Source organism: Pristiophorus japonicus, chromosome 9 (genome assembly GCF_044704955.1).
Source record: "Pristiophorus japonicus isolate sPriJap1 chromosome 9, sPriJap1.hap1, whole genome shotgun sequence".
Lineage (NCBI taxonomy): Eukaryota > Metazoa > Chordata > Chondrichthyes > Pristiophoridae > Pristiophorus > Pristiophorus japonicus.
In genome coordinates this window covers 225,835,265-225,857,222 of record NC_091985.1, presented here as the reverse complement: position 1 = coordinate 225,857,222, position 21,958 = coordinate 225,835,265, and the positions used below count along the sequence as shown (strand labels likewise).

General features: G+C 45.3%; 1 protein-coding gene across 1 annotated transcript in view; it reads left to right on the top strand.

The window, feature by feature from the left end:
* The window catches only part of LOC139274175 (zinc finger protein 721-like), a 141,721-nt gene that overhangs the window by 18,661 nt on the left and 101,102 nt on the right, over window positions 1-21,958 (top strand). Inside the window, exon 3 of the mRNA XM_070891212.1 lies at window positions 2,480-2,550. Coding sequence (XP_070747313.1) covers window positions 2,480-2,550 — 71 coding nt within the window. The remainder of the gene's footprint in view (window positions 1-2,479; window positions 2,551-21,958) is intronic.

Genomic DNA, 21,958 nt, shown 5'->3' with positions numbered 1-21,958 from the left:
TCAGAAAAAACCCTTTGACCACAAGGCCATAAAACAGTGGTCGGCCCTACGAAAGAAGGAGATGGTGGACCCTGTCGGGTGGTTCCCTGAGCGGACTGTCGAACTCGTTTGGCAGAACGTCTCTGTGGTGTATGTAGCACACAAATCACTGACTCCACACGGTCTGGTGTAAGTCTAACTGCTGTGACCTTCGTCCTTTATTTATCAGCTCCAGAGTGCCTCCCAGGTGTGGTGGTCAGCCTTATATAGCCCTTGTTACAGGTACTACCAGGGTTTCCCACCGCAGCGCCCTCTGTGGTGTGGCATAGTACTTACATTACATTTAAGGTACTGGGACGATACACATATCATTACATAACATCACCTTCCCCCCCCCCCACCTGGGTGCAGGACAACGATACACACGTCATTACATAACATCACACTTGTCCAACGGAAGGCAGGTGGGCATAGACAGAGCATTAGTATGGTACATATTATCTGGTACATTAACTGGTTATTGACTGGTAGCGGAACCTTGATTTCCTTGTTAGCCGTTATCATTAATTGTACTTCATCCTGCTTGATTGGCCCCCCTCAGCAGACTCTGAGTTGCAGGACCCCGAGGTCCATGCTCTCTGCCCCGGGCAGAGCCACGTTCTGCAGTTTTGTCCGTGGTGGGCGCTATCCTGTGGACAGTGCCTGCCGGGTTCGAGACTGTGTGGATCATTTGCTTGGTGCTGCAAGTCGAGGTTATATATGCCCGGCTGATGGTGATGGCCTTTGTCAGAGTGACTGTGGGTTCCATGGCCAGCAGCTTGTGAAGGAGGCCCTCGTGGCCAATCCCCATAATGAAAGCATCCCGCAAAGTCTCGTCAAGGTGTGCGCCAAAATCACACGGCGCCGCGAGTCTCCTGAGGTCCGCAGCATATTTGGTGATATCCTGGCCCTCGGGTCTGCAGTGATGGTAAAATTTGTATCTGACCGTGAGGATGCTCTCCTTCGGTTTCAACTGGTCACGAATGAGTTCAGTCAGCTCCTCGTATGACTTGTCCCTGGCGCTCCCGGGTGCCAGCAAATCCCTGACGAGACAGTAAACCTCATCTCCACAACTGGAGAGCAATATCGCCTTACGCTTCTCTCTCATTGCGTCTGTGTCCTCCGTCAGGTCGTTTGCTGTGAAGTAGTACTCGAGCCTTTCCGTAAAGGCCTCCCGATCATTGTCCACGGTAAAATCCTTTAGCGAGCCCAGAGCAGCCATGGTTGCGTGGAGTTCATCCGCTTCCTCGTTGCCAATGTGGTGTATGTAGCACACAAATCACTGACTCCACACGGTCTGGTGTAAGTCGAACTACTGTGACCGTCGTCCTTTATTGTTCAGCTCCAGAGTGCCTCCCAGGTGTGGTGGTCACCCTTATATAGTCCTTGTTACAGGTACTACCAGGGTTTCCCACCGCAGCGCCCTCTGTGGTGTGGCATAGTACTTACAATACATTTAAGGTACTGGGACGATACACACATCATTACATAACAGTCTCATCGCCAGAACTTTCACACAAGCACCAAGACGTAGCTTGGTTGGCGGTGAGGAGGGCCTTACCCATCAGATCCTTCATGCACAGCCGACGTCTCAGCAGCACGGCACTCTGCCCCCGGGCCGGCTGCGGTGCGGACGAGACTGTCACCCATCTCCTTCAGAATTGCGCCTTTGCAAGGCAGGTCTGGAAGGAGATGCAGTGGTTGCTGCCGAGGTTCATCCCAAGCAGCTCCGTAACGCAGGACTCTGTGCTCTACGGACTGTTCCCAGGGACACACACCGAGACAGACATCATCTGCTGCTGGAGGGCCATCAACTCGGTCAAAGACGCACTTTGGTCTTGCTGAAATTTGCTGGTCTTCCAGAGCAAGGAGATGACCACGTCTGCGTGTTGCAGACTGGCGCAATCCAAGATCCAGGATTACGTGCTGAGGGACGCACTAAAAATTGGTGCAGTCGCCGCAAAGGCACAGTGGGGAAGGGCCACAGTTTAAAGCCCTTCCGCCACAGTAAACCCAGGGGCTGGAATCAGTATAAAACTCCCCTCGGGCTGTACTTGTAAACCTTTGTATACATAGAGCACCATGATCTGAACACACCTATGTAGTGCCATGTATAATGCAAGTTCAGCAACTGTTTAGTAATGTACGTTGTAAAGAAGCGTAACTGTATCCTCACCCCTTCCGTGTACCGTATAGTGCCACATATAACGTAATTTGATAACTGTATTGCAATGTATCCTGGATTGTACTGAATTGTACCTTGAAATGTAAAGCAAGCAAATGTATTGAACGGAACTGCCGTCAGCATCCAAATACAACTGCGGTCAGCAATTGTATGGAATTGCTGACTGCATCCAAATGTACTGAACTGCTTTCCAATGTATCATGCAAATTTTTATATGAATAATGTATATTTTGAAATTTTTTTAAAATCCTGACTGAATTGTGTTTGTTCTGTCAGTTGGGGCTTGTTTCTGCTGATGTTAATAACCCCTATAACTGAGCTGGAGTTACAAGACTTCTGTGTAAAATGTTTGTTAGACACAAAAACTAATTCAGTATTTTTACAGTTCATTGGAAAGGCATCTGAAGAAAGGGGAAAATGGAAACTGATGTAACTACTGGATGTTATTTTATTTTATTTCGTCTGCTCTGTATTGTGTTTAGTTAATAACATATTGGCTATGAAAATGATATTGGTTTAATTGGATTATTGAGGGTAATTAACCAATGAAAATCGGACTTTCATTGTAGCCACAGTGAAATTCGGGTTATATGAAACGTTCACCACATTGGAAAAGAGATAAAAGTCACTCTATGTTGGTAATGACTTTTGCTAGGAAGAATAAAAGTTGCCATTTGGTTGTTTGGAAAATGCTATTTTAAATTACGGGAACGTTTCTACTTCAGTAAAGGAGATTTAAATGTCGGGTTTGAAAACCTTTTTAAAATTGAGATGAATTGCGAGCAGTTGTCCCTCATATCAGGAAAGGTTTTTTAAAAAAAGAATTACGCGAAGTCACATAATAACATCATGCCTTCTTACAAACCTGCAATGGAGTTAACTCTTTCCACTGACAGCTTGTTTTATTTAGTTCACCAAACAACTTTCGCATCGCTGCATGAAATTTTAAAAAATACTGCACATTATTAATTTGGGTTTCTTAATTGGAAGTGAATGTTTTCTCACGCGCCAGTTATAAAGAATATGGACAGAGTGAAGTAACATATCTAGGATACATCATAACACAAGGGAAAAGACAAATGCTGGGGTCAGGCAGGTACAAGGGCTATTCAACTACTGCTGAAATGTTATCCCCGACTATGCCGAGATGGCCCAACCTATACAGGAACTGGTCAAAGGGGGGAAAACCCTCCTAAGAGCCAGTGGACTGGGGCCCTGATCAGGAAATGGCATTGGTAAAGTTAAAACAAGCTCTCACAAGTGCTCCAGCCCTGGGATTACCAACCCAGAATAGCCCCTTCCACATCTATAACGCGGTGGTGACTCAATTACATAACCAACATACCTTAGTAGAATTGCTTAACACAGGAAGGCTAAAAATGGTATCTGATGCATGAAGGGCTAGGTGGGAAGCAATGCTCTTACCCCCAATGGGACGGTAATAATAATAAAAGACAACTGAAACAACCCTGCATGGTGGATCATTACGGAGGGAGAGGAGCATCAGTGTAGCCCGGAAGGAGAAGACGAGGGAAGTAGTCAGGCTAGTGAAACCCCATTTAAGGAGGCAGACATTAGTGGAAGCCTCCCTCCTATCCCAAGAGTGTGTGATTGTGGGCAGATGAGGCCGCCGAGCGAGTGGCAGAGACAGGTACGCAGGCTGGGGAAGCCCAAGTCGGAGCATGTACAATCGGGCCTGAGGAAGTAAACATGCTTAAGATACAGGGAGAAACCACTCCACAAGAAACATAGAAACATAGAAAATAGGTGCAGGAGTAGGCCATTCGGCCCTTCGAGCCTGCACCACCATTCAATAAGACCATGGCTGATCATTCCCTCAGTACCCCTTTCCTGCTTTCTCTCCATACCCCTTGACCCCCTTAACCATAAAAGCCATATCTAACTCCCTCTTGAATATATCCAATGAACTTGCATCAACAACTCTCCGCAGCAGGGAATTCCACAGGTTAACAACTCTCTGAGTGAAGAAGTTTCTCCTCATCTCAGTCCTAAATGGCCTACCCCTTATCCTAAGACTGTGTTCCCTGGCTCTGGACTTCCCCAACATCGGGAACATTCTTCCCGCATCTAACCTGTCCAGTCCCGTCAGAATCTTATATGTTTCTATGAGATCCCCTTTCATCCTTCTAAACTCCAGTGAATAAAGGCCCAGTTGATCCAGTCTCTCCTCATATGACAGCCCAGCCATCCCTGGAATCAGTCTGGTGAACCTTCGCTGCACTCCCTCAATAGCAAGAACGTCCTTCCTCAGACTAGGAGACCAAAACTGAACACAATATTCCAGGCGAGGCCTCACTAAGGCCCTGTACAACTGCAGTAAGACCTCCCTGCTCCTATACTCAAATCCCCTAGCTATGAAGGCCAACATACCATTTGCCTTCTTTACCGCCTGCTGTACCTGCATGCCCACTTGCAGTGACTGATGAACCATGACACCCAGGTCTCGTTGCACCTCCCTTTTTTCCTAGTCTGCCGCCATTCAGATACTATTCTGCCTTCGTGTTTTTGCCCCCAAAATGGATAACCTCACCTTTATCAACATTATACTGCATCTGCCATACATTTGCCCACTCGCCTAACCTGTCCAAGTCACCCTGCAGCCTCTTAGCGTCCTCCTCACAGCTCAAGGAGGGGTGGAAGCAGAGAGAAGCTGAACAAGGGACCAATGGGGTATGGAGGAAAGACGGGAATGTGGTGGCCCCGGAATGCATCCAGAGGAGCCTCTTATATACCACGGGTATGTCCATACAGGTAGAACCAACATGATAAGCTCGATGGCCAGATGCTGGTGGTGGAAGGGAATGGGTAGAGATATAGAGAACCACTGTAGAAGGTGTGTAACATGCACAAAATACAAGCCAGGGGGGAAAGTAAAGGTCAGAATGGGACATCAGCTCCGACCGAAAGGTTTTGTACTATCCACACCACAGTATGATGTGACAAAGGGAGATCCCTATACCAAACAGACAATATAGGGGAAATAAGAAATCAAACTCGCGTATGTTACCATGACCTATCCAGATATGTAATTAAAGAGAACAACAGTACTATGAGTCTCAGCATAGATGATTGTTAGAAAAATAACTGAGTTGTTTTATGTCAAGATCCACTATGAATGATCAAAGATGACTGTGGATATGACCAAATTGATGGGTGCACCTTGAGTATCACCCCACCCCCCCAGCACGGGACTACGAAACTGTTTCACGAGGAAATGGACCACGTCGACTGAGCTGACGGTCACAAATAAGGGAGGAGATACCTCATGCGCCATCATGAATACTGACTTCTGCTTTACCCCGCTTGACGAGACACATATAAATGGGTACGTTATAAACCCTGAAAGAAGAAACTATCAATGGGACAATGATAGACACAATCCGAGAAGGGTCTGAGAAGGCCATCGGGCCGCAAGAAAAAACAATACCCGAACTGAATGAGGAACAAACTCGACTGGAGCAGAATATTCGGAGGCAAAGACTGAAGTATATAGTCCTGATGGAAGACATAGACAAACTGCGAAAGGACACTGAGGAGATGTTGGCGAGTCAGCCTTGGTACATGAAATTATGGAATTTTGCATATTTCCAAAATTATATGCAAGTACATCCATGAAAATGGATAGTGTCACATGTACTGGTTGTAGTGCAAGGGATCATACTGGTCATCTTGTTATTGTTAGCCTGTAAAAAAATGTAACCGACGTAAGAGGCAGGCCATAGCCTGAACTATAGTTAAAACACTGAATAAAGGGAAATTAGGCAGTCCTGCCGAAAGGACTTATCTTATATAACCTTGATGGGAAAGCTGACAGGTGGGTCCTGCAGTTCTGGAAGTAGCACTACCCAAGCAAAAGGCTCACTCATGAGGAATTAATTTGGAGAGAGAGAGAGAGACAGAGAAAGAGAGTGACAGTGAGCGAGAGAGAGATGGTAAGAGACAGAGAGAGGCAGACAGAGAGAGAGAAAATGAGAGAGTGAGAGAGACAGAGAGAGTGAGCGAGACAGAGAGAGAGAGTTATATATATATATAGAGAGAGAGAGGGACAGAGGGTGAGAGAGATGGAAAAATGCAGGAGAGAGAGACAGAGAGAGACAGAGAGGGATAGAGAGAGAGGGGGATAGAGAGAGAGAGGGATAGGGAGAAAGAGGGAGAGAGACAGACAGAGAGAGAGAAACATAGGGAAAGAGAGAGACAGAGAGAGCGAGAGGGAGAGAGAGAGAGAGACAGCGAGGAATTAATTTGGAAATGGCCTATCTTGGGCATATAGCCAAGGGCCATAAGGGGGGATTGTAAGGGGTATAGAAGAATTGTAAGGGGATAAAATACAGTCACTAAAGTGGAAGTAGACAGACAGGTAGATGGTCACTAAGGTGGATACTGAAGATAATGAATTGATCTGACACATGGTACAGATTGTAGGGCTTATCAGTATTCGGAGGTTCTGAGGAATTGGGAATTCCTCCGCCTTATGGTAGGGATTGTAATATATCGTAAATTGACCAATTGTATGTAAAACTTGCTTATATATGTAAAGCATGCTTATAACACTCATTTACAATGGATTTTAGGAAAGGGAAGCAGCAAAGCTTGCTACGCAGCAAAGCTTGATGGTAAACGAACCATCTGTTGTGTTAACCTTAGTACAGAACTTATATTCAGTACAGAACAACATCCACAAGGACAGTGGGGAGTCAACAGTCTCGAAACATAGACTGTAGCAGCATCTGAATCTCATGAGAATGAGAACATTTTCTTGGAAAAGGGATAAGAAAGCAGGTGTTTGGGAATGAGATAGCAAACCCTGGGAAACAAGGTTAATTCACACAACATGAGGAACTGAGACAAAGTTGACACCACTGAACAACACATTCCGGAAGGGTGACATATGATGGGAAATGGACAGGTGGGGGGTAACCACTCAGAGCCAGTCTGCTAAGGGTCAACAAATCAATGTAACTTCACTGATAAGCAGTAGGCCGATTGGTGGTTTTGTAGGAAGGTCACACACCTCAGAAAATGTACAACTGTCGATGTAGAAACCTCTATTCTTAGAAGGGTTCATCGGAACTCTTCCCCTGCATGCTTGAATAAAAACCGGTTGAACCGAGGTTTAGTCTGAGTGATTCTGTGGTCGCTATACAGGCGGGCGGGTGTCGATTCCTTATAACAGGGAGTCCATCTTGAACAAGCGAGTCAAATGGATCATCAAAACTATTGAGACATTTTAGAAAGGCTCACGTCACTGAAATAGCAATCACTGCACAGTACAGAAGGGAGCGACTGTTAATGGGAGCTCTGTTCATGAAGTCTGAAATACTCCGATACCCTAAGATAAACTGGACTGTCCCTTTAACTACAAATAGGCAGAGAAGGGGGAGTCCCTGTCCCTTTACATATCTGCCCCATTCCCCCAGGCAATGGGTGTAGGACAGCCCTGACCTTAATATCCTGACCCAGCAAGCACCGCTGGATGGGCTCCCACAGGGTCCTAAAGCCCACAGTATCTGGAGTGAATTAGGTTAAGCAGAACAACTGAAAAAGGCACACAAAGTCTTTGCTATATATATATTATATATATATATTTGTGTGTGTGTGTGTAAACAAAACACACCATTCTTAATATATGTTAGTCAATTCCATAGAAATAAATTATTATCTTCACCAATTATTTTCCAGCATTTTATTTCTATTTTCTTTACAGTGTAATTGCAGAGTGTTTAATCTTTACCATTTATTGATAATCCATTGTCTTGTTTAGAAAATGATGTCACACTGACCATTCTGTTACCAAGGTGACCATATCTGTCCGCAGTATTCAGTGGGAAAGGGGATTAAATCACACCGAGGATAATGAGCAGGTCCCCACCAGTCTCTGAGCTTTATTGTCCAGTGATCACTTCACCATCACACAGAGCTCCTGAGATTTACCTCCAGTGTGTGATGATTGGTGCCAATGATGGTAAAAATCAAATTGTGAAAGAGGAGTTGGGGAGAGGGAGTTGGAGACTAGGGGTGAAGGAGGTGTATGAGTGAGGGGAACATACTGCCCATTAATCACCTCTGTTGAACTATGATGGAGTTTATTTTTCCTTTAAAATGTTTTGAATTGTGTGTCTCACAGAAGTTAGTCGTGCGACTACAGTTACTTGCAGGCACTGGGCTGTTTCTGGTGAATTAATGTGGTCAGTGTTAATTGGGAATAGATTTGAGTGGAATCATTCTGTGCTGAATATGTTGCAGGGTTGCGGGTTTGCCCACAGTCCCAGTACGAGGTGCTTTTGAAAACAAATCCAGGGACTACTTGCATTCTGACACCAAATACAGGGACGACTTACACTGAGACACCAAATCCAGGGACAAGTTACACCGTGACACCAAATTCAGGGATTACTAATACTGTGACACCAAAATCCAGGGACCACTTACCATGCGACAACATATCCAGAGAACACCAACACTGAGGCACCAAATCCGGAGACCACTTACACAGAGACACCGAATCCATGGACCACTCACATAAGAAATAGAAGCAGGAGTCGGCCATTTGGCCCCTCGAGCCTGCTCTGCTATTTAATAAGATCATGGCTGATCTGATCATGGACTCAGCTCCACTTCCCTGCCCGCTCCCCATAACCCTTTATTCTCTTATCACTCAAAAATCTGTCTATCTCCGCCTTAAATATATTCAATGACCCAGCCTCCACAGCTCTCTGGGGAAGAGTTCGGCGAGAGGCGGGAGTTCCGGGGATTGGAGAGGCCTACATAAGGTCAGTGAGACCAGGAGCAGCGCGAGTTTGGCGAGAGGCGGGAGTTCCGGGGATCGGAGAGGCCTACAAAAGGCCAGTGAGACCAGGAGTGCAGTGAGTTCGGCGAGAGGCTTGTGCAGCTACAGGGGGAAGGCAAAAAAGAAGTAGAAAGAAACAGAAAGGTGACGTCACAGCCAAGGGGGTAAGTGATTGGCTGGTGATTGGTGAGTAGTTTTTCTTTTTTCTCCTATAACAGTGAGTAAACTTTAACATTGTTGTTGCCAATTTAAGTTAATCTAAGGGTTAAGTCATGACAGGAGAGCTTGGTCACGTGATATGCTCCTCCTGTACCATGTGGGAACTCAGGGACACTTCCGGTGTCCCTGACGACTACGTGTGCGGGAACTGTATCCGCCTCCAGCTCCTGACGGATCGCGTTGCGGAATTGGAGCTGAGGGTGGATTCACTCTGGAGCATCCACGATGCTGAGAACGACGTGAGTAGCACGTGTAGCGAGTTGGTCTTACCGCAGGAGAAGGGTCCACAGCCAGATAGGGAATGGAAGACCAGCAGGAAGAGTAGTGCAAGGAAGGTAGTGCAGGGGTCCCCTGGGGTCATCGCCCTGCAAAACAGATACACTGCTTTGAGTACTGTTGGGGGGGATGACTCATCAGGGGAGTTCATGGCACCATGGCTGGCTCTGTTGCACAGGAGGGCAGGAAAAAGAGTGGGAGAGCGATAGTGATAGGGGATTCAATTGTGAGGGGAATAGATAGGCGTTTCTGCGGCCGCAACCGAGACTCCAGGATGGTATGTTGCCTCCCTGGTGCAAGGGTCAAGGATGTCTCGGAGCGGGTGCAGGACATTCTAAAAAGGGAGGGAGAACAGCCAGTTGTCGTGGTGCACATTGATACCAACGACATAGGTTCAAAAAAGGGATGAGGTCCGACACAATGAATTTAAGGAGCTAGGATCTAAATTAAAAAGTAGGACCTCAAAAGTAGTAATCTCGGGATTGCTACCAGTGCCACGTGCTAGTCAGAGTAGGAATCGCAGGATAGCGCAGATGAATACGTGTCTTGAGCAGTGGTGCAGAAGGGAGGGATTCAAATTCCTGGGACATTGGAACAGGTTCTGGGGGAGGTGGGACCAGTACAAACCGGACGGTCTGCACCTGGGCAGGACCGGAACCAATGTCCTAGGGGGAGTGTTTGCTAGTGCTGTTGGGGAGGATTTAAACTAATATGGCAGGGGGATGGAAACCAATGCAGGGAGACAGTGGGTACAAAAAGGAGACAAAAGCAAAAGACAGAAAGGAGATGAGGAAAAGTGGAGGGCAGAGAAACCCAAGGAAAAGAACAAAAAGGGCCATTGTACAGCAAAACTCTAAGATGTGTATGTAATGATGCGTGTATCGTCCCAGTACCTTAAATGTAATGTAAGTACTATGCAACACCACAGAGGGCGCTGCGGTGGGAAACCCTGGTAGTACCTGTAACAAGGACTATATCAGGGTGACCACCACACCTGGGAGGCACTCTGGAGCTGAACAACAAAGGACGAAGGTCACAGCAGTTAGACTTACACCAGACCGTGTGGAGTCAGTGATTTGTGTGCTACATACACCACAAAACGAATTTAAGGAGCTAGGAGCTAAATGAAAAAGTAGGACCTCAAAAGTAGTAATCTCGGGATTGCTACCAGTGCCACGTGCTAGTCAGAGTAGGAATCGCAGGATAGCGCAGATGAATACGTGTCTTGAGCAGTGGTGTAGCAGGGAGGGATTCAAATTCCTGGGGCATTAGAACCAGTTCTGGGGGAGGTGGGACCAGTACAAACCAGACGGTTTGCACCTGGGCAGGACCGGAACCAATGTCCTAGGGGGAGTGTTTGCTTGTGTTGTTGGGGAGGAGTTAAACTAATATGGCAGGGGGATGGGAAGCAATGCAGGGAGACAGAGGGAAACAAAAAGGAGACAAAAGTAAAGACAGAAAGGAGATGAGGAAAAGTGGAGGGCAGAGAAACCCAAGGCAAAGAACAAAAAGGGCCACTGTACAGCAACATTCTAAAAGGACAAAGGGTGTTAAAAAAACAAGCCTGAAGGCTTTGTGTCTTAATGCAAGGAGTATCCGTAATAAGGTGGATAAATTAACTGTGCAAATAGATGTTAACAAATATGATGTGATTGGGATTACAGAGACGTGGCTCCAGGATGATCAGGGCTGGGAACTCAACATCCAGGTGTATTCAACATTCAGGAAGGATAGAATAAAAGGAAAAGGAGGTGGGGTAGCATTGCTGGTTAAAGAGGAGATTAATGCAATAGTTAGGAAAGACATTAGCTTGGATGATGTGGAATCTATATGGGTAGAGCTGCAGAACACCAAGGGCAAAAAACATTAGTGGGAGTTGTGTACAGACCTCCAAACAGTAGTAGTGATGTTGGGGAGGGCATCAAACAGGAAATTAGAGGTGCATGCAATAAAGGTGCAGCAGTTATAATGGGTGACTTTAATATGCACAAAGATTGGGCTAGCCAAACTGGAAACAATACGGTGGAGGAGGATTTCCTGGAGTGCATAAGGGATGGTTTTCTGGACCAATATGTCGAGGAACCAACTAGGGGGGAGGCCATCTTAGACTGGGTGTTGTGTAATAGAAACATAGAAACATAGAAAATAGGTGCAGGAGTAGGCCATTCGGCCCTTCTAGCCTGCACCGCCATTCAATGAGTTCATGGCTGAACATTCAACTTCAGTACCCCATTCCTGCTTTCTCGCCATACCCCTTGATCCCCCTAGTAGTAAGGACCTCATCTAACTCCTTTTTGAATATATTTAGTGAATTGGCCTCAACAACTTTCTGTGGTAGTGAATTCCACAGGTTCACCACTCTCTGGGTGAAGAAGTTCCTCCGCATCTCGGTCCTAAATGGCTTACCCCTTATCCTTAGACTGTGACCTCTGGTTCTGGACTTCCCCAACATTGGGAACATTCTTCCTGCATCTAACCTGTCTAACCCCGTCAGAATTTTAAATGTTTCTATGAGGTCCCCTCTCATTCTTCTGAACTCCAGTGAATACAAGCCCAGTTGATCCAGTCTTTCTTGATAGGTCAGTCCCGCCATCCCGGGAATCAGTCTGGTGAACCTTCGCTGCACTCCCTCAATAGCAAGAATGTCCTTCCTCAGGTTAGGAGACCAAAACTGTACACAATACTCCAGGTGTGGCCTCACCAATGCCCTGTACAACTGTAGCAACACCTCCCTGCCCCTGTACTCAAATCTCCTTGCTATGAAGGCCAACATGCCATTTGCTTTCTTAACCGCCTGCTGCACCTGCATGCCAACCTTCAATGATTGATGTACCATGACACCCAGGTCTCTTTGCACCTCCCCTTTTCCTAATCTGTCACCATTCAGATAATAGTCTGTCTCTCTGTTTTTACCACCAAAGTGGATAACCTCACATTTATCCACATTATACTTATAATGAGAGAGGCTTAATTAGCAATCTCATTGTGCGAGGCGCCTTGGGGAAGAGTGACCATAATATGGTGGAATTCTGCATTAGGATGGAGAATGAAACAGTTAATTCAGAGACCATGGTCCAGAACATGTGAGGTTATCCACTTTGGTGGTAAAAACAGAGAGACAGACTATTATCTGAATGGTGACAGATTAGGAAAAGGAGAGGTGCAACGAGACCTGGGTGTCATGGTACATCAGTCATTGAAGGTTGGCATGCAGGTACAGCAGGCAGTTAAGAAAGCAAATGGCATGTTGGCCTTCATAGCGAGGGGATTTGAGTACAGGGGCAGGGGGGTGTTGCTACAGTTGTACAGGGCCTTGGTGAGGCCACACCTGGAGTATTGTGTACAGTTTTGGTCTCCTAACTTGAGGAAGGACATTCTTACTATTGAGGGAGTGCAGCGAAGGTTCACCAGACTGATTCCCGGGATGGTGGGACTGGCCTATCAAGAAAGACTGGATCAACTGGGCTTGTATTCACTGGAGTTCAGAAGAATGAGAGGGGACCTCATAGAAATGTTTAAAATTCTGACAGGGTTAGACAGGTTAGATGCAGGAAGAATGTTCCCAATGTTGGGGAAGTCCAGAACCAGGGGTCACAGTCTAAGGATAAGGGGTAAGCCATTTAGGACCGAGATGAGGAGAAACTTCTTCACCCAGAGAGTGGTGAACCTGTGGAATTCTCTGCCACAGAAAGTAGTTGAGGCCAATTCACTAAATATATTCAAAAGGGAGTTAGATGAAGTCCTTACTACTAGGGGGAATCAAGGGGTATGGCGAGAAAGCAGGAAGGGGGTACTGAAGTTGCATGTTCAGCCATGAACTCATTGAATGGCCTACTCCTGCACCTATTTTCTATGTTTCTATGTTTCTAAGAGAATTCCACAGATTTACAACCCTCTGAGGGAAGAAATTCCTCCTCATCTCAGTTTTAAATGGGCAGCCCGTTATTCTGATTCTTTGCCCTCTATTTTTAGTTTCCCCTATGAGTGGAAATATCTTCTCTGCATCCACCATGTTGAGACCCCTCATTATCTTATATGTTTCGGTAAGATCACCTCTCATTCTTCTGAACTCCAATGAGTGTAGGCCCAATCTACTCAACCTATCTTCATAAGTCAACCCCCTCATCTCCAGAATCAACCTAGTGATCCTTCTCTGAACAGCCTCCAATGCAAGTTTATCCTTCCTTAAATACAGAGACCAAAAATGTACGCAGTACTCCAGATGTGGCTTCATCAATACCCTGTACAACTGTATCAGAACTTCTCTGCTTTTATATTCTGTCCCCCTTCCAATAAAGGCCAACATTCCATTAGCCTTCCTGATTATTTGGCTGTACCTGCATACTAACTATTTGTGTTTGATGCACAAGGATCCCCAGGCCCCTCTGTACAGCAGCACTTTGCAATTTTTCTCTATTTAAATTATAATTTGCTTTTCTATTTTTTCTGCCAAAGTGGATAACCTCATATTTTCCCACATTATACTCCATCTGACAACTGTTTGCTCACTCACTTAACCATCAGGTCCAGGGAAGTACTACTTCGTTAGTGATAGTTTCTCCCTCCCTATAGCCTCTTGATTATCAACTATTGGGAAGTTTTTAGTGTCTTCTACCATGAAGACTGATACAAAATATTTGTTCAACTTCTCTGCCTGTTCCCCATTATTAATTTCCCAGTCTCATCCTCTAGGGGACCAACATTTACTTTAGCCACTCTTTTCCTTTTTATGTACATGTAGAAACTCTTACTATCTGTTTTTTTATTTTGTGCTGGTTTACTTTCATAATCTATCTTCCCTCTTTATTAATTTTTTTGTATGCCCTTGTTTTCAATTTGACACTATCTCTTATTTCCTGAGTTAGCCACGGATGGTTATCCCTTCTCTTACAGTCTTTCCTTCTCATTGGGATTTATTTTTGTTGCGAGTTATGAAATATCCCCTTAAATGTCAGCCACTGCTCATCAACCGTCCCGCACTTTCATCTATTTCCCAGTCCACTTTAGCCAACTCTGCCTTCATACCTTTGTAATCTCCTTTATTTAAGCTTAGGTCACTGGTTTGAGATCCAACTTTCTCACCCTCCAACTGAATTTGAAATTCAACCATGTTATGGTCACTCATTCCTGGAGGATCCTTTACTCGGAGATCATTTATTAATCCTGTCTCATTACATAGTATCAGATCTAAGATAGTCTGATCCCTGATTGGTTCCACAATGTACTGCTCAAGGAAACTATCCCGGATACACTGTATGAACTCTTCGTGAAGGCTACCCTGGCCTATTTGCTTTGTCCAATTAATATGAAGGTTAAAATCGCCCATGATTATTGCTGTTCCTTTTTTACAAGCCACCACTATTTATTGATTTATACTCCATCCTACAGTGTAGCTACTGTTTGGGGGCCTATAGACTATGCCCACCGGCGACTTTTTCATCTTATTATTCCTTATCTCCATCCAAACTGATTCAACATTTTGATCTTCTGAGCCAATATCGTTTCTCACTAACACACTGACCTCATCCTTTATTAACAGTGCTACTCCACCTCCTTTTTCTTTCTGTCTGTCCTTCCGAATTGTCAAATACCCCTGAATAGTTAGTTCCCTAATACCCCTGAATATATAGTTGCACTGAGACTATAAAATTACATAGCACAGAAATGGGCCATTCGGACTAATCAGTGCATGCGGCATTTATGCTCCACTCGGGAATTAGAGAGCCTCAGTATGGGGAATAGTCATGGTGGTGAAACCAGCACTAGTGATGATAAAAGGTAGGTAATGGATGAAGATATGATGGTGGAATCACATGGCGACTGCTGGGGCCTGGTGATAGGTTAATGTCAGAAGCTCTTTTCAGGCTGGCTGATGATTCGATGCAACCAGCGCAGCAACTGTATCTATCTGTTCTTGTTCCAAATCTAATATCCCTAATTTAATTTTCTGTGACAAATGTAGAGATGGGAAAGAAGGGAGGGAATGAGGCTTGCAGGAAAGAAGGTTCCTTGAATGGACAGTTTGTGAGGCTGTTTGTGACTCGTCTGTATGTGGTTAAAAACATGAAATGGAAAAGGGCATGTCCAGTGACACTTATATTGTCAATAGTGCTTTCTAAGTTAATCACTATCTCCTAAACCTAATGTTATATTGGCATGAACCACTAAACCAAATCACAACAAATAACCACAACCACTAACCCCTAAACCTACACCAAACCCCAGCCCCTAATCAAGGTTTGTTGACAGGGATCAGTGGAGGAAATAAAAATGGAAGTAGTTAAACAATTATCTTGACGCAAGAAATATTGCAAGGTATGTTAGTAACAAGTAATTATATCAACAAAACTATCAAAATCAGCAAAGACAATTTCAAAGGCTATTACATGCAGTAACCTCATTCAAAAACTGTTACACAATACACAAAATACCAGATTTTCAGTCTTAAGCAAGATAGTTCTTTCAAGGGTTGGTTGAAAGGAATGTCAGATGAGTGGAAAGTGAGACATTCCAGTTCAGTCTACGTCACCCATAAGCCATATACTCAAATGGCACCTGAAAGCACTGGAGAAGCTGCCCCTGCAAGATCCTGCAAATCCATTGGCAGGATAGGCGCGCCAACGTCAGTGTTCTCGCTCAGGCCAACATCCCCGGCGTCGAAGTGTTGACCATCCCTCCACAACCACCACCTACCCGACCTGTGTCAGAGTCTGTAGGTCCCTCATTGGACTCATCAGTCACTTGAGAACTCATCTTAGTGTGGAAACAAGTCATCTTCGACTCCGAGGGACCACATAAGAAGAAGACTCAAATAGAACAAGCTTGAGATTTTGATGTGGCAGAAGATGAACTGGGTGAGAAGTGAAATAATCTCGAGTAAGAAAAGGCCCAACGTGGAACAATCGCAAACAGAACATTAATTAGTCTCCTCTTACTGTGGAGAAATCAAAAATTCGATACACTGTGTTTTATTATATATTTATACAGAATATCAATCTCCAGCCCAGGTAGAGGGGTTATTAAGATCAGCCAGTACAAACTAAAACTGCCAGAATACACATGTGCAATCACAATTAATCATGTTCCATTAACTAAGTTGAGCATTCAATGGCAGGGCTTTTACCCAGTATTCGCCGAAGGGCAGAATGTGCCGCACCAAGACTGCAAGAAACCAGTACGCATGCGCGTGACCCAGCTAGTTTAGGAGCATGCGCAGTGCTTGTAATGGCCGAGAAGACATGCTGGAAATCTGCTCCGCAGAAGTAGTCATTTTCTGTGCGAAGGAGAGAAGTACTGGACCAGCGCGGGGCTGGAGAGGCTTAATAAACAACGAGTGCCCACAGCAAGTCCGGAATAATAACCTGAACGTGGACGGTTGCAGCTTCGGGGCTTTTCCCGGTCACAGGCCCGGAAAACGGCGGCCATCTTTGTGCAGGAAGGCTGGTTCAGCGCTCCGCCATCTTGATTCAGTGAGTAGCAAAGCGCATGCGCGGTCATCTCGGTGCACGGAAAAAATTAGCGATGTCAGTGTCTCTTTGCAACCGTGCAGAGAAAATCGGTGCAGGAGCAGGCCATTCGGCCCTTCGAGCCTGCACCGCCATTCAATGAGTTCATGGCTGAATATGCAACTTCAGTACCCCATTCCTGTTTTCTCGCCATACCCCTTGATCCCCCTAGTAGTAAGGACCTCATCTAACTGCCTTTTTAATATATTTAGTGAATTGGCCTACACTCGACCCTGTCTCTGTTTATATTACACTCGACCCTGTCTCTGTTTATATTTGTTTATATTACACTGGAGCCTGTCTCTGTTTATATTACACTAGACCCTGTCTCTGTTTATATTACACTGGAGCCTGTCTCTGTTTATATTACACTGGAGCCTGTCTCTGTTTATATTACACTAGACCCTGTCTCTGTTTATATGACACTGGACCCTGTCTATTATACTAGACCCTGTCTCTGTTTATATTACATTAGACCCTGTCGCTGTTTATATTACACTAGTCCCTGTTTATATTCAACTAGGCCCTGTAGACCGAATTTTAATTCTCTGTTTTTGGGGTGAAAACAGAGGCTGGACGGGTAAGTTCTCGGCCAGGAATAGTTTGCGTCTTGGTATGTAAGTTTGGGCATCTGGGCCCTGCGTCAGGGGGTGCAATGCTAAGGGAGGCGTTGTACACTTCCCTTGGCACAAGGTGGGAAACTCCGAACTAAGGTGCCGGCCAGGATACGATCTGAGAGAAGTCTGGGGGTGTGCCAATGGTGCGCTTTGAGAGAGGTCTGGGGGGGTGGCGGGTGACGGGGAGGGGTCTGGGGGGCAGGGGGGCTTCTGAGCGAGGCCTGGGTTCGTCAGCCATGGAGCGCTCCGAGAGAGGCCTGAGGGTGGGGGGGATCGAGGCGGGGCACTGGAGACCTCACCATTGCCTTTCTAGCCACTCCGGGGTGAAAAACGTGGCCGAAGAGGTGTGGAAAATCCATTCCTTTATCTGATTCTATTACTCTCGGCCCTGTCTCAGTTATTACTGCACTGGATCCTGTCTCTGTTTATATTGAACTTGACCTTGTCTCTGTTTATATTACACCGGGCCCTGTCTCTGTTTATATTACACTAGACCCTGTCTCTGTTTATATTACACTAGACTCTGTCTCTGTTTATATTACACTAGACCCTGTCTCTGTTTATATTACACGAGACCCTGTCTCTGTTTATATTACACTAGACCCTGTCTCTGTTTATATTACACCAGATCCTGTCCCTGTTTATATTACACTACACCCTGTCTCTGTTTATATTACACTACACCTTGTCTCTGTTTATATTACACGAGACCCTGTCTCTGTTTATATTACACCAGATCCTGTCCCTGTTTATATTACACTAGGCCCTATCCCTGTTTATATTACACCAGATGCTGTCCCTGTTTATATTACACTAGGCCCTGTCTCTGTTTATATTACACTAGATCCTGTCCCTGTTTATATTACACTAGGCCCTATCCCTGTTTATATTACACCAGATGCTGTCCCTGTTTATATTACACTAGGCCCTGTCCCTGTTTATATTACACTAGACCCTGTCTCTGTTTATATTACACTAGACCCTGTCTCTGTTTATATTACACTAGACCCTGTCTCTGTTTATATTACACTAGACCCTGTCTCTGTTTATATTACACTAGACCCTGTCTCTGTTTATATTACACTAGACCCTGTCTCTGTTTATATTACACGAGACCCTGCCTCTGTTTATATTACACTGGAGCCTGTCTCTGTTTATATTACACTAGACCCTGTCTCTGTTTATATTACATTAGACCCTGTCTCTGTTTATATTACACTAGACCCTGTCTCGGTTTATATTACACTCGACCCTGTCTCTGTTTATATTACACTAGTCCCTGTTTATATTCAACTAGGCCCTGTAGGCCGAATTTTAATTCTCTGTTTTTGGGGTGAAAACAGAGGCTGGACGGGTAAGTTCTCGGCCAGGAATAGTTTGCGTCTTGGTGTGTAAGTTTGGGCATCTGGGCCCTGCGTCAGGGGGTGCAATGCTAAGGGAGGCGTTGTACACTTCCCTTGGCACAAGGTGGGAAACTCCGAACTAAGGTGCCGGCCAGGATGCGATCTGAGAGAGGTCTGGGGGTGTGCCAATGGTGCGCTTTGAGAGAGGTCTGGGGGGGTGGCGGGTGATGGGGAGGGGTCTGTGAGGCATGGGGGGCTCTGAGCGAGGCCTGGGTTGGTCAGCCATGGAGCGCTCCGAGAGAGGCCTGAGGGTGGGGGGGATCGAGGCGGGGCACTGGAGACCTCACCATTGCCTTTCTAGCCACTCCAGGGTGAAAAACGTGGCCGAATAGGTGTGGAAAATCCATTCCTTTATCTGATTCTATTACTCTCGGCCCTGTCTCAGTTATTACTGCACTGGATCCTGTCTCTGTTTATATTCAACTTGACCCTGTCCCTGTTTATATTACACCGGGCCCTGTCCCTGTTTATATTGCACCAGATCCTGCCTCTGTTTATGTTACACTCGACCCTGTCTCTGTTTATATTACACTGGGCCCTGTCTCTGTTTATTTTACACAAGACCCTGTCCCTGTTTATATTACACTCGACCCTGTCTCTGTTTATATTACACTGGGCCCTGTCTCTGTTTATTTTACACAAGACCCTGTCCCTGTTTATATTACACTAAACCCTGTCTCTGTTTATATTACACCAGACCCTGTCTCTGTTTATATGACACCAGACCCTGTCTCTGTTTATATTACACTAGGCACTGTCTCTGTTTATATTACACTACACCCTGTCTCTGTTTATATTACACTAGACCCTGTCTCTGTTTATATTACACTAGACCCTGTCTCTGTTTATATTACACTAGACCCTGTCTCTGTTTATATTACACTAGACTCTCCCTGTTTATATTACACATGACCCTGTCCCTGTTTATATTACACTAGACTCTGTCTCTGTTTATATTACACTAGATCCTGTCTCTGTTTATATTACACATGACCCTGTCCCTGTTTATATTACACTAGACTCTGTCTCTGTTTATATTACACTAGATCCTGTCTCTGTTTATATTACACGAGACCCTGTCTCTGTTTATATTACACTCGACCCTGTCTCTGTTTATATTACACTCGACCCTGTCTCTGTTTATATTACACTCGACCCTGTCTCTGTTTATATTACTCTATACCCTGTCCCTGTTTATATTACACTGGGCCCTGTCTCTGTTTATATTACAGAAGGCCCTGTCTCTGTTTATATTACACTAGACCCTGTCTCTGTTTATATTACACAAGGCCCTGTCTCTGTTTATATTACAGTAGACCCTGTCTCTGTTCATATTACACTAGACCCTGTCTCTGTTTATATTACACGAGACCCTGTCTCTGTTCATATTACACTGGAGCCTGTCTCTGTTTATATTACACTCGACTCTGTCGCTGTTTATATTACACTAGCCCCTGTCGCTGTTTATATTCAACTCGGCCCTGTAGAGCGAATTTTAATTCTCTGTTTTTGGGGTGAAAACAGAGGCTGGACGGGTAAGTTCTCGGCCAGGAATAGTTTGCGTCTTGGTGTGTAAGTTTGGGCATCTGGGCCCTGCGTCAGGGGGTGCAATGCTAAGGGAGGCGTTGTACACTTCCCTTGGCACAAGGTGGGAAACTCCAAACTAAGGTGCCGGCCAGGATACGATCTGAGAGAGGTCTGGGGGTGTGCCAATGGTGCGCTTTGAGAGAGGTCTGGGGGGGTGGCGGGTGAAGGGGAGGGGTCTGTGAGGCATGGGGGGCTCTGAGTGAGGCCTGGGTTCGTCAGCCATGGAGCGCTCCGAGAGAGGCCTGAGGGTGGGGGGGATCGAGGCGGGGCACCGGAGACCTCACCATTGCCTTTCTAGCCACTCCGGGGTGAAAAACGAGGCCGAAGAGGTGTGGAAAATCCATTCCTTTATCTGATTCTATTACTCTCGGCCCTGTCTCAGTTATTACTGCACTGGATCCTGTCTCTGTTTATATTGAACTTGACCTTGTCTCTGTTTATATTACACCAGGCCCTGTCTCTGTTTATATTACACCGGGCCCTGTCCCTGTTTATATTACACGAGACCCTGTCCCTGTTTATATTATACAAGACCCTGTCTCTGTTTATATTACACTGGACCCTGTCTCTGTTTATATTACACCGGGCCCTGTCCCTGTTTATATTACACTAGACCCTGTCCCTGTTTATATTACACTAGACCCTGTCTCTGTTTATATTACACTAGACCCTGTCTCTGTTTATATTATACAAGACCCTGTCTCTGTTTATATTACACCGGGCCCTGTCTCTGTTTATATTACACCGGGCCCTGTCCCTGTTTATATTACACTAGACCCTGTCCCTGTTTATATTACACTAGACCCTGTCTCTGTTTATATTATACAAGACCCTGTCTCTGTTTATATTACACTGGACCCTGTCTCTGTTTATATTAAGCTAGATCCTGTCCCTGTTTATATTACACTAGACCCTGTCTCTGTTTATATTACACTAGACCCTGTCTCTGTTTATATTACACAAGACCCTGTCTCTGTTTATATTATACAAGACCCTGTCTCTGTTTATGTTACACGAGACCCTGTCTCTATTTATATTACACTGGATCCTGTCTCGGTTTATATTACACTCGAACCTGTCTCTGTTTATATTACACTCGACCCTGTCCCTGTTTATATTACACTAGACCCTGTCTCTGTTTATATTACACTGGATCCTGTCTCGGTTTATATTACACACGACCCTGTCTCTGTTTATATTACACTGGAGCCTGTCTCTGTTTATATTACACTCGACTCTGTCGCTGTTTATATTACACTCGACTCTCTCTGTTTATATTACACTAGACCCTGTCGCTGTTTATATTACACTCGACTCTCTCTGTTTATATTACATTAGAC